Consider the following 13772-nt stretch of genomic DNA (forward strand, 5'->3'; position numbering starts at 1 on the left):
AACACAGAAAAAAAATACACATTCTTGTTTTCATCAATGCAGTAAGGGGTTTATGATTATTGTAGGATTCACTTACAATGGGAAATTTAAAACAAGAGTGGGAAAATGTGTTAAATACTCAACATACTATCAAGAGATGTATGATATTTACAGAAGCAATTCCATTTTTTTATCCCTATGACTTTCAGAGAGTGAAACTTCATCAAGACAGTGTAACAAGTCATACTTCAAAATTAAGATGGATACAGGTATTGTAGATATACCTCTTCAGCAGATTCCTGTGAAGTTACCTGATGTTTCACCTATTGTGCCTTTGGTCTCTTAAAAAGAACACTTTCTAAAAGTAAACCCAGCATGATCAATGGACTCTGGAAAAATGGTGGAATAGAAATTAAAACCGATATCCTTGGAAATTTTATTTAAAAAGAAAAAAAAAAAAATCTATTATGAAAATCACAATGCAAACTTATATGCCAGAAAAAAGGCTATCAGATCAAAAATTAGAAAAAGTAGGCTACATTTTAAATATTAATTAAATGTCTCTGAAATCATTCTAAAAATGCATAAACACCCTCTCTGTATTGATTTAGAAGTCAAACAACAAAAATCAACATTATATTTTCACAGGACTAGTTTTGATGGTTTTGCCAAACTATCATCCTCAGCTGCAAAAATGCAAATCTATAATCAAATAGTGTTAGCCATGTTATTTTAAGTTGTAATAACGATTCAACAGCATTATTTTGTACCATTTTACTAAATCAAAATTATGTGCCGTATTAAGTGACATTTTAATGTATAATAGAAGTATTAGGTTACAGGTAGTGCATTTACTTTAATTAATCTAGTAGCTTGTAATTAATTATTTCTGTTGCATCCATTTGTTTGTCTTTAATTGTAGGTTGTGTATTCACCATATTGTTATCAATATAAAATTTGCTTTTTAATTAATTTTACAGATTTCATTTATCTAATTTTGCATCTTTTATTATAAATGTTTTTGTGTATGAAATTGTTTAAAATAATCATATGTTTCATCTTTATCTGCAAAGTTCATGTTTCATTTTTTTCTAAATTTTGAGACTTTTATGAAGTGGATAGGCATAGTGTAAACAACTAAATGCTTTACTGCACAGTGCAGAAGTGAATATAATTTAATTGTACATTTAAAAATAAAATTATCCCATTTAACTGTTAAAAAAGTTAATACAATGTATCCTTCATTAGAAAAATATCCATCAGTTACCTGGCTGATGATTTCTTGGTGACAGTATTTTTCACCAAGGAAAAACATCTATTACCAAAAATTTAAATAAATGACATCTTGTAAAATTCACATTTTTTATTGTTCAAAGCAGAAAAATCTCAGTTAGTGTTTCCTGGATATTTTTCATTGCAAAATACTTTTTAAGTTTTAAAAGACTTGTTAATTTCATTTTTCAGACATAAGATTCATATTCTCTTGGTATGAAACTTTAACACTCTTGGCTGATCTTGAACCACACTGGCAAGATATGTTATAAATTCCCCATGTCAGAAATGGAATCTTTAACCATCAAACCATGGATTTTATTGACAGGCAAGAAAATAACTTGATAATTGAACGTTTGAAGAATCTATGTAATTTCTTAACTGATAGATGTATGAAATGGAGGCAAAAGAAAGTTATTAATGGTCTTTCTAGCAGCGTAATGTTTTCTTTGAGGGCCAGATGAAAATTTTAAAGATTTCATCAATGACCAAGCAAGGAAATCCTCAGTCATTGAGAACTGATCTCATAATAATTGAGTTCATTAGCAAACAAAGATTTTCAGGAAAAAAAAATTGAGAGCATGAAATACATAATAGTAAAAAAGCCATATTTTGATGGGTGACGTAACTTATGGGATGCAAACAAACGGAACAAGGTTTATGATAAACAGTAGTGCTGAAATCAGATTCATTGCAGATTATAAAAATATCAGTGGGAAATGCCTAATTTTATCCTCACTTATTATTCAGCAATAATTATTTATTCTTGATAGCCATTTTGTTAGGGCTGTTTAATCTTGGTCTCTTGTGTCGGGATCTTATAGCTTGGGCTATTTTGATGAATCTCATTTTTTTAAAAACAAAGGCAATTTTAATGATTAGTAGAAATTTTCTATTTGCTTACCAATTTCAAAAAGAAGATAAAGTAATAATACTTTTAAAATACCAAAGTGACACTGAAACACTTTACTTTTAAGCACAGAACAGAAACAATAGCAGAAAGGCATTCTGTATGTATTTTGTTGATAATATAAGTCATCAGCTGTTGTGCTACATTACTAAATTTATTAGGCACATGATTTAAACCACTTTGTTTTATGTTTTCTCTTTAAAATTTCTTTTAAGAGTTGATTTAAATTTCTTAAATATATAAAAGCAGACAGCATTTCGTTGTTCACTAATCTCAGTTTCATAATTTGCCATAGATTACTTAATGATTGTTTGCAGAACACAATTTGGAAAACACTGATCTGAATGGTGGGTTGTCGGCAGCATTTGTTGTTAAACAACCGAGTTTTTTTTTTTTTTTTTTTTAAATGGTTAAAAGCAGAACTGCAAAAACTTAAACAGAGGTGATTACAGGATCTCAATAGTCATAGATGATTATTGGAAAGAATATTTGATGTAATGGTAGATAAGGAATATAAAGTGCCACTGGAAATTTTTTATCTTGAAGAAAATATGAAACTAATAAGTATCTGAAAAGTTATGAAATCAAGGTGTGCATATTCAAAGCAATTTGCACATGAAAATTTTATTTGATTGTAAAACCAAATTGTAAATGCACCAAATTAAAAAGAAATAGCTATTTTTCATGTTTTGTTATCTTTAAGACTTGTGTTGAAAAACAAATTCATATATTAAACTTTTTTTTTTGAAAGGTGCTGATCGAATGTCATCCTTTGGGGACCTTGTAGCTCTTTCTGATCCTTGTGATGCAGCCACTGCAAGAATCATATCTAGAGAAGTTAGTTTTTCTTCTGTAATTTAAAGCATAATATTAAAAAAAAAACAGGGAGTGAAATTTTATGAATAATAATCTAACTTTGTGATTTAACCCTTTTATTTCCAAATACAAAGCAAAATGTTTCATGGCAAATGTAAGATTTGGTTATATAATAATTTGTGTTCCATTTAAAGAATTTTTTTTTTTTTTTTTTTTTTTTTTTTAAGTGAGTTAAGATCCTGTGGAGCAAAGTCTGAAACTTGTACTGCCTGAAGCAATTTTATGGAACCACGAATACATTTAACTACCTATTTACCTATTTGCTACAAATGCAAGTGTAGCAAAGATTTCAAAATTTTAGTTATTTGAAGTGCGAGTCTATATTATGTGAATTTCCAATAAAAATGAACACGAATAACACAGCAGAAAACCTATAAATGGAGTAATAATTTACAATGCGAATATAAATCTGATTCTAAGATTTAAAGATCACGGTCTGTTTAACTTTTACTCATATTCGTCAAAAAATAAGCAAATTCAGTTACGAATTTTTGCATTAAGAATTGTTGTTGCAGTTTGCTTGGGAATATATTTATATGCAAACAGCTTTTATTCATTGTTGAAAATTAACAAGAAAAGAAACCTATTAACCGATGATAATCTATAATCTGCAATGAAGATAATTTCCAGTAATTTATCTCCAAAGCTACAAACCTTACTAGAATGAAAATGCCATAAGGTGTCAAGCTGTAGAGAGAACTAAATACAAACTAAATACAGTCAAAAGTCTTTGATCCGGATGTCCATAATCCGTAATGATCTGTAATCCAGACCCCAAAGCTACAAACTTTCTGCGCATACGCATGATACCTTTACGTGTGCGCATATGCCGTTTGCACATGCGCTAATACGTTTACGCAGGCATGTTTAATGTACAACGGACGATATAAGCTAAGCTAAAATTATCTAATTATCTATTTCAGTTAATGTTTCAGATTGCGTTGTTCCTTAATTTTCTAATTGGATCTGGCTTATTATTTTTTGCAAACTGTTAGAGTAATTTTATAAAAGTAAGCTTGAACTTTCGATAATGTCAAAAAGAATTTCCAATTCTGGAGCTGCCAAAGGATCTGCAAAGCGAAAACATGTTTCGATGTCCATGAAACAAAAAGTGGAATTGCTGCAAAAAATGGATAAAGGCATATCCTTTGTTTCTCTAACCATTCCGAAATCTGTTTATCAATTTCACGCAGCTCTCTGTGAGGGGAGGAGACATCGCGGCGCGCAATGAACTGGAAGTTGATCTGTCGGCGTTATCCTTATCTTCAGGGCAGATGTTTTTATTTTGTTCGGCTTATAATTAGTTACTAAATGTTGTATTTCATCTCGATGTACTCCGTCTTTCATATGACTTAAATCAAATTTTATCACGAATACACATCAAATAGTTTTCTGGTTGCAATTTTCTAATTTCGACTATGCAGAATGTATGCTTTACGCATGCACGCGTTGATAGAAATGTCTAATGACGTAAACAAATAAATATTGAGCTTTTTTTTTTTTGTAACTTTTGATACCCTTTAGATCATAATTGCTCTTTATTTCATAAATTATGGTTTGATATTTTTAATTTTATAATTTCTGCATGCCATCTTACCAGATTTAAACTGATGATCTATAATCCGGAAAAACCGATAATCCGGAATCGCCGAAGTCCCGACGAATCCGGATTAAAGACTTTTGACTGTATATATTTATTTATATACATATGTTTTTACTTAATAATATTACGAAAAAAATGAGAAATGAGAGAAATAGCCGAGGTTGTGATTATTTATTTTCAAGTTTTAAATTAAACTAAGATATTTTATGATTATTTAAACATCTTAGAATTATTTTAAGTACCTGTCAATCTGAAAATTTAACATTTGCCTTTCAGAAATAAACATGAATTACAAAGTGTAACAAGGAAAACTGTTTTACAGATGCCAAACTTATAAAGATTTTAGATAGAAGATAAATTTAATTAAAATTTTTTTTCCCTTTGCGATATTGTTTATATACTAAATATTTTTTTAAAAATTTTCTTATATATATATATATATATACACTAGAAAGCCCGATGGTCATATGAAATGACCGCTGTTTTAGATATTATAAATTGTAATTAAAATGATTTGTGCAAAGGTGTCTGCTAATTCAAACTGAATTACCCAGGGCAGGTGGTGAGAACGCCCCTTTGCTTACTGCCCCACGGGGTTTTCCCCTTCTACTTTCTTAATTGCTAATTAATTAAAGTAGATTGCAATGAAGGAAATCACTGGTGGTAGGTTTCTTAAAAGCCACTGCTAGCTCAATAAATAAAGGTGATTTAAATAATAAAATGTTAATTCACATGTCAAAGGTCTCTTTGTACACAACATTTCTTGTGTAGATCTTTTCATCATTTTTAAGCTTGCCTTGCAGAGGACCATCAATTATTTTTAATTTTACGTCCGTTCTTTCACGAACTCTTGAACGAGCAACATAAAGTTGACCATGTCCAGATGCAGGCTCATGTAAAAAAATGCCAGCACGCTAAAGCGTTTGGCCCTGACACTTATTGATGGTCATAGCAAAGGCAAGTTTTACAGGAAATTGTGTACGTCTCAATTGAAGCGGCAATCCTATGCCATGGCAACTTCACCCCATTGGTGAGTACAGTTACACCAGCAACCAATAAACTGGCGACAAACAGACACTTAAGCCGCGTATAATAAAGATATTTATTTATTTCATTTTATTTGTTTTTTCATCGTTGCCGGTTTTTGCTGGTTGCATATTTCTGATTTCTATTATATATAGATGTTAAATTTATTTATTAAATGTTAAATGCACGTGCTCTTGTATTTTAATTTTTTTGGCTTAGCTTTCTCATAATAGTCACATGCTGCACTGCATGAGGAATAAAACAATTTACAGTTACGCAAGCAACCAATAAACTATCGGCGACAAACACTTAAGCCGCATATATAGCTTAGTAGTTTATATGCATTGATAGTGACTAAATAAAGTGAGATATTTAGACTAAATATTTTCAGAAACCCACACTTTTGTATAAAAGATACTGTATTTACTCAAAAATAATATAAATATGCTTTTGTTTTGCTATGTGTTTGTTCTAAAATTTGGTAGGAGCTTATAAACAGATATTTTGATAAATGAAACTGCAGAAGAAGAAGAAAGAGCTCATTATTATACTATATAAAACAAGTTGATTTCACTTAAGGCCTACATTCACTATACTGGTCATTGGTATATCTGAAAACAAATAGGTAACAATGTTACGCTAACTTTTAGAAATTTTTCTTTTTGTTTTTTCTCAAGCTTTTCTACTGAGCTTAATTAATCAGCTTAGCTTTAAATCTAATCGAAATCTCTGTTGCTTTCATCAAATATTCACCTACATTTTTATTTCTTAAAATGTATAAAGGGCCTTATATTTAAGGTGGTCTTAGTTTTTGAGTAAATATGGTAACATTTTTTGTGATGTGACATACAGCAGGTTTTATATTGAGGTATATTTCTTTTTTGATGCATTATGTTGCCTCATAATTGCCGGTAAGGCCAGAAGAGAAGGCTTCATAAAAAAGTTCTGCTAGTGTTCTGTTCTAAATCTACTCATCAAAAAGTTCAGTGATCTTTTACAGATGATAATGTGTAATAAAAATAACAAAATCAAAACAAAACAACAACAACCCCCCCCAAAAAAACACTGAGTGGTAATTAAAGTGCAGCTTACTGGTAAATCAAAACATTTGATCAATTACAAGTGATTACATATCTGAAGATTGGCAGTAGTCTCAGACTGGTTTTAGACCAAAATATAAACTCTAGATTTTCACTCATTACTACACTAATTAGTGTACCTACAAATGTAACTCCTAACATTTGCTCATCAGTTAGTTCTAACTTCAAAATTAATTGTATTTGCATAATACTGTGTTTAACTGGAAGTCAAATGCCTAGTGTGGTATAATTTTTGCTTTTCTAAAACATTAAAACAATCTCTCGGGTGTTTTTGAATCTTAGCAATACATACAGGGTGATAAGCGAAAAAATTAAGGTAATATTAAAAAAAATGTTAATACCAAAACAATCTGTAATAATTGTATCCTTGATATATATATGCACTGATTATTTAATTACGGAAGATAGTATTTCTTGCTGTACACTGGAATTCTTTCTTGAAGTTCTCCATCACACTCAACATTTGTTTCGACAAATTTTAAATTTCTTTGTGAATGGAGTTTTCATTGGTACTTACGTGTTATTACAACCACTTTAGCAGAATGGGCCAAACTTTGGCAACCATGCTCATAATAATCCATCAATCAAACAACATTGCCATTTTCTTATGCATCTTCCTGCCCCCCTCTGAGGCTTGCCTTTTTTTTTTTTTTAAGTTAATTTTAAAATAGTCACTTGTGGAATTTTCCAATAATGCAAGAAACTTCAGTAAAATTTCTGAAGGAATATAGAATTTTGATGCAAAAATCCACAAACTGCAAGCCTATATGAAAAAAGATTGCTGTGTACTTGGGAAGAACAGTACAAAAAAATTGCAGAAAGATTTGGAAATGAAAAGCTTTATTTTTTTAATGTAATATGTAATAAGTCACTAAAATCACCAACTTGCACCCAATAAGCAAATTTTACCTTTTCATTTGTAAAAAATTGCTAAATTATGTTTAGATCGTTGCATTAATATTCTTTCTTCTCATCTACTGTGCAATGTTTGTAAATGTAGACTTTCAATATAAAAATAAGCATATGTTATGAAATAGCAGACTTAGGGACAAATTTAGGGACTGTGGGGGAGGGCCAAGGGACATTGCCAAGATATAAGATTACTTGTTGGGGAAGCATATTGTTGAAACTACATTTTTCCATGTTGACTTGTAATGTTTGAAACCGTGGATGTAAAAGTATGTATTGTGTGTCGAAATAGTGCTATGGACAGTAATAATGGAGTTATTATTTCTAACAAACTGCTGACTATCAAAATTGTAATGCTCAATGTTCCACTGTGTCGTAGTTGCTAAAATCAAAACCCCTGAGCTATTTATAAATTAGTGCCAAACTTCATGTTCCCAGGTACTATTTATTAAGAAAAAACACTATTTCTTTCTGCATCATCATGTATATATATATATATATATATATATATATATATATATATACATATATACTGGTTGGAATTAGAGAATTTAAATTATTTCCATTTCGGCATTTTGTTATTTCTGTTAATATCTTCTAAATGCTTACTTAGTATTTAATATTTTATTTCAGAATTTTATCAGTTGTGAGGAGCAGTTTTCAGTGAATTGAGTTCTTTTTGCATTTAGGAAATTTATTTAAAAAAAAATATTTAACCCTTTGACTGCTGATTTTTTTATCAAAATTGCTTCAAAAATCGCAATTTTTAACGTATTTCAAATGCACAGTCATTTGAGAGTTAAATAATGTATCTAGTGCACTTTTGTAACTGGAGTTTTTTTGAAATAACCTTTAATTAAATTACAATTTTCTTTATAGAATACAAATGTAAAGTATGGTTACTTGTGTGCGTGTTCGTAATGGATTTAATGCACACAGAACCAACAATAGCTCAATAAAATTTATTTTCCCAAAAGAAAAACTTTATAGTTCTGTAACTTTCCACAAAGGTACTTGTACAGCTCTTCTCAGCAGGGCAGAGCACTATCAATAGTCATTTAACCATTTCAACTACTGATAATGTTAAACACAATGCAATGCAAAGCACATCCGAAGAGCAAAGCTCATGCAGAGATTTTTCAGTATTCTATAGTCAGCTCCGAACTGAGAACTGATGCTCTCTACAGAACTATATAATATAGTTTTCCCTCCAGCCGACAAGAAATTTCCAATAACTTTCATTTCTTGAAATAATTGGGACACATACATGGTTACAGTTGCATACAGAGATCTATTACGATACCAGTTACAGTTGTACAAGAACTGGAACAAAATGGCACCATATGATCATCAAGTTTTGCGACTTTTGGCTTGGATACAAAAATTAGTCACCAAAACAATCGCCAACTTGATGAGATAGGCATTTAACCTCAGTGTCAAATAGACTTGGCCTTGTAATTTTATTTTTCCAACAAAACTTTGCTTTTTGAGCTATATACATCATGTTACATTACACAAGAAATAATAGGTATAATTTTACATATAATTTCAATTAAATTATTTACATACACTCAAGAACATTGAAAATAGTGCACCAAGAAGCAAGCATCGGATTGAAATGAAATTTAATCTATGTAACGATACAGATGAGAGATTAACTTGATCCCAACAAATACAGTGCAACTTCATACTGATAACCTCTTTCTGCAATTACATGCCACAACATGATCTAGCATTGAATTGATTAAACATTTGATGTCGTGCTGAGGCAGATGAGCCCACAAATTTTGAACAGCCACCTCCAAATCATGTACAGAGTGATGTGGTGGCGTCGAGCATTTCTGCTGGTCGCATACATGCTCTATAGGGGACAAGTCTAGGGAGCAGGCTGGCCATGGAAGAGTCTGAACATAACATCTAAAATCTTGAGGAACTCGAGCTGCATGTGAACTAGCATTGCTGGAAAACTTCCCCTGGAACACTTAGAAAGGTCCCACTTGGGGTTGAAGAATATCATCAACATAACACTGGCCCTGTGGTTCCATGTACCTCAATTAGAGTGGACCAGCTATCATGAGCTATGGCCCTCCCAGACCATTATGCCTGCTGTGTGGGCAGTGTGTTGGGCAACAGCGTGGGTGAAATTGTACAGTTTATCAAGGTGCCTCCACACCTGTATGTGGTTATCGTGTGTCCCCAAAACAAACTGGGATTCATCACTCAACACCACATTTTGCCAATATATGGTATTCCATGTCATCCTTGCTTGGCACCATTGTATACTGATCGCCAATGTTTCAGTGTTAAAGGCAGTATGTGAAAAGGTAACTTGGATTGGAGATTCATTTCTGCAAGGTGTCTGGAAATGGTTTGTGGAACAACGGTTACCCCTACATCTTAATCGTATCATGGAACGAGTCACTGTGGATTATGTGCACTTGCCATCTGAGCCTTCGATCCTCTTGCCTCAGCATTTTCCTGGTCTCTCAAAACCCTGTTCTTCACGTTTAGGTACTATCTCATGTTCACTGGTACCAACATTTTCTGATGGCACACTTCAAATCATCAACCTGGCAAGCAACACAGATCATAAACCTGCCTGTGATTTTCATGCCGATGATCATGCCTTTCTCAGACTCGCTTAACCATGAGAAATGTCTTCTCACACATCTACTTAGCGCTTTTCAGGGAATCAGAAAGTGATTGTCATGTTTATGAATCTTCATCCTATGCGCTGGTTTATATAAGGCCCACTTACTGATTGCAGTGCCTTTGCAGGGTGTGGTCATGTGTACTGGCACCAGACTAGGATTATATGCATATCAAATCTCACTGTACTTATTTGCAAAGTTTCGCAGTTTGACCTTTCTCCCTTCTTGGTGTGCTCAGTATTCATGAGTGTATATACAAAATTCGTAACAGTATGTATACTAATGAAAATATTCAATGTTTACACAAATTAAGTTTAATGTAGTAAATTTAAAAATGTTTCAGGCAGAATCCTACTTCACATTCTTAACACCAAATTTGTATTTCTTTGTGGGTTCCCCCTCAATTGCACCCCCCCTTTTTTTAGTAAGAAACCGCATATTGTCTGCAAGGCTCTTTTTATTAAGAGGTATGTGCCTTACAAAAATGATGAGCTGAATAATAGTAATAATAAAAAATAAATAAATAAAAATAACAGTGGGAGTAGTTGAAAAACTGGCCAATGAACTCTATGCAAATATTAAAATTTAAGCAGTAATGCCATATGTTGACTAACTGTTGTATAATATTGTAGAAATAATAGTCTAATCTAAACATTGTAGTAAATATTGTACAAAATGTATTATCTATTATCAAACAGTGAAAAAGCGAGATGCACTTTTAAACAGAGGGGAAAACTGCATTACTTGCTAAAATCACAGGATGAGCAAATTTTGTTTCTTCCATGTTGCCCATTGTGGCATAAGCAGTCAGAGAGTTAGACTAAACTTTTGTATTGTGAATTCATCGTATTAACCTTTGAAAATTCTCCATTATGTCTTTCTGATTGAGATATCTGTTTGTATCCCTTAAAATCTCATCTTTCTGTAAATCATACCAATGCTAATCTAAAAATTACTAGTATATAAACTAAAAAGTATTGCATGGTAGTTTACCAGTTATCCCTTAAATGTTAATTATTTAATAAGATGGTATTTACATCATTTAATTTATTTTTCTTGTATGTCCTCAATCTAATAAGTTGGTGTGATTTTTTATAATCATTATATTTTTCAAATTTTGATTAAAGATTATTTTTAATTGAATATCATTTCCTGTGCTTTAATTCAGGTTTCCGATGGAATAATTGCTCCAGGCTATGATGCAGATGCCTTAGAGATTTTGAAAAAGAAAAAAAATGGAACATATTGTGTGCTGCAAGTAAGAATCATGTATTTCTATATGAATTTTTAAAACTAAGTCTTGAATGTGATTTGTTAAGTCAATTTAATGAACTTGTAATTAAATTTTAGATGGACCCCTCTTACAAACCATCTAAGCTGGAGAAAAGAACTCTCTTTGGTCTCACACTATCACAAAAGATCAATGATGCAGTTATCGATAAGGAGCTCTTCACAAATATTGTGTCTAAAAATAAAACAGTAAGTTGATTTTGTAAAATTCTTTATTTGATTATTAATCGACATAGTGTTCTGGTAAATAACAGCGAAACTGTTATTTCTACTGGCCACTAAAGCTGCTACTGAGATATGCAAGTGTTTGGCATTTCGCAGCATGCCCATGTTACAAGTAAGAGTGATGATGCTTTGAAGTAGTATTAAAGAAAAGGCAAGTCCTTGATCCTCACCTTTCAAGTAAAAGGATGTTTCCACCAATTTTTATCTCTTTGTATTATTAAAGAAATAGTATAATGAATAAAAGAAAAAGTGTATGACAACATTCAACACTGTATCGGAAATCTAAAGATATGCTGTTTTTAGATATTTGGCAGATTTGTTGCTGAATTTTATGTAGCATAACAGTGAAGATGATAATGTTTAATCAATAAAGCTAAAAAGACAAAAAAAAAAAAAAATAGCTGTCTAGTCATTTTACTAAAGAAACTGAACATTGATATAATGAACTGAGAAAAGACTGAAAAAAATGATGGCATCACTTAATGAAATCTAAACATATGCTGTTTCTAAAAATTTTTGTGATTTTGCTGCTGAATTTGATAAGGGGTAAGTGCAAAGAAAGTGGTGTTTAATAATAATGCTAAAGGCACATAACACTCTATCGGGAATTCTAAAAATGTGTTGCTTTTAAAAATTTTATGATTTTACTTCTGAATTTTATGTGGCATCAGTATGAAGGAAGCAGTGTTTAATAATAAAATTAAAAATACAAGAAGTTTGTGTTAGTAGGGTGAGTCCAAGAGCAAACTGGTAAACTTTAAGTTCCACAAGAGCATAAAGAAACTAACAAACCCTCTGATGTGACATTAATATGAATCATTTCAGTGTTATTATTGTTATTTATTATCCTAAAGGAGTGTTAGCTCAGAAGGGCTATTAATTTTGTTTTTTCATTTTGCGTCGATTCACTATAAAAAATGAATTACTTTTTAAATTTTTGCCACCAAATATTACCACCCTGTATTATATTTAAAGAAATTAAATAATGAAGAATCTGCATGTATGTTTCTCGCATTCTGATTAAACAACGGTAACTAGAGCCATCAAATTTTGAATAAGGTACGTCTCCACCTAAATATGGGCATCTAGAAGCTCAAATTTTGAATTTGTTTCATATTTTGTAAAGCATTTATGAGTTTTTGATCAAGAAAGATTTTGATTTCAAAGCGAGCAATGGCAACACTGTTCGGGGGGGGATTTTTTATCTCTAACGTGCGAGACTGTGTATTGAAAATTCTAAAAATATGCTCTTTTAAATATTTTCTGATATTGCTGTTGGATTGAATTTTATGATTTAAGTGCAAAGAACATGATATTTAATAAACAAAGATAACACACAAAACGTTTAAAAAAAAAGCCTCTTTGGGCATAATATAATTTTTTTTTGTGTGTGTGTGTGAGCTGAAATTCATAGTATGCCTTGTATAACAAAGAACTCATAGCAGCATGTCTCAAATTCAATCACTTCCAAGACTGCAATTTATCATATTCCACAATTGCTACTCATGTTAGTCAAGATCCAGTGATATGAGAATCTGCTATCGATAAGTCCAGAAAGGAGGGCCACAGAGAACAATGTGTGGGTTTTGGCAACATTCACTGGTGTTCAAGAAGACAAACATCTTTTTCCACATCACTGTTAGGAACTACATTACCACAACCCCTGACTGAAAGATTAGCTGTGTTACCCAGCACCAAGTATCCACATGCATGATATAACAATGTCTGCAATACTACAGATTATCATCAAGGTGCCAATTGCTTCAGCTTCCTTGATCCCCACAGTAACTGGTGTCTGCAATGGTGAATTTAACTACACACATAACAGGGTTGCTACACTACCTGGGAAACAAGGACAGTCAGGAAATTGGAAAATTGACCAAAAAAGTCAAGGAGTTTAAATATTTTAGTCAAAATTTGGAAAAGTTGTG

At 31.6% G+C, this 13772-nt stretch overlaps 1 protein-coding gene across 1 annotated transcript in view; it reads left to right on the top strand.

Annotated features, from left to right (window-relative positions):
- LOC118179280 (bifunctional purine biosynthesis protein ATIC) overlaps window positions 1–13772 on the top strand; it is a 54178-nt gene that overhangs the window by 15143 nt on the left and 25263 nt on the right. Inside the window, exons 9-11 of the mRNA XM_085824963.1 lie at window positions 2913–2998; window positions 11495–11584; window positions 11677–11805. Of these exons, the coding sequence (XP_085681089.1) occupies window positions 2913–2998; window positions 11495–11584; window positions 11677–11805 (305 nt within the window). The remainder of the gene's footprint in view (window positions 1–2912; window positions 2999–11494; window positions 11585–11676; window positions 11806–13772) is intronic.

This window comes from Stegodyphus dumicola, chromosome 10, assembly GCF_044657685.1.
Source record: "Stegodyphus dumicola isolate Sdum_Otavi_A_Nest chromosome 10, ASM4465768v1".
In the NCBI taxonomy this organism is placed as follows: domain Eukaryota; kingdom Metazoa; phylum Arthropoda; class Arachnida; order Araneae; family Eresidae; genus Stegodyphus; species Stegodyphus dumicola.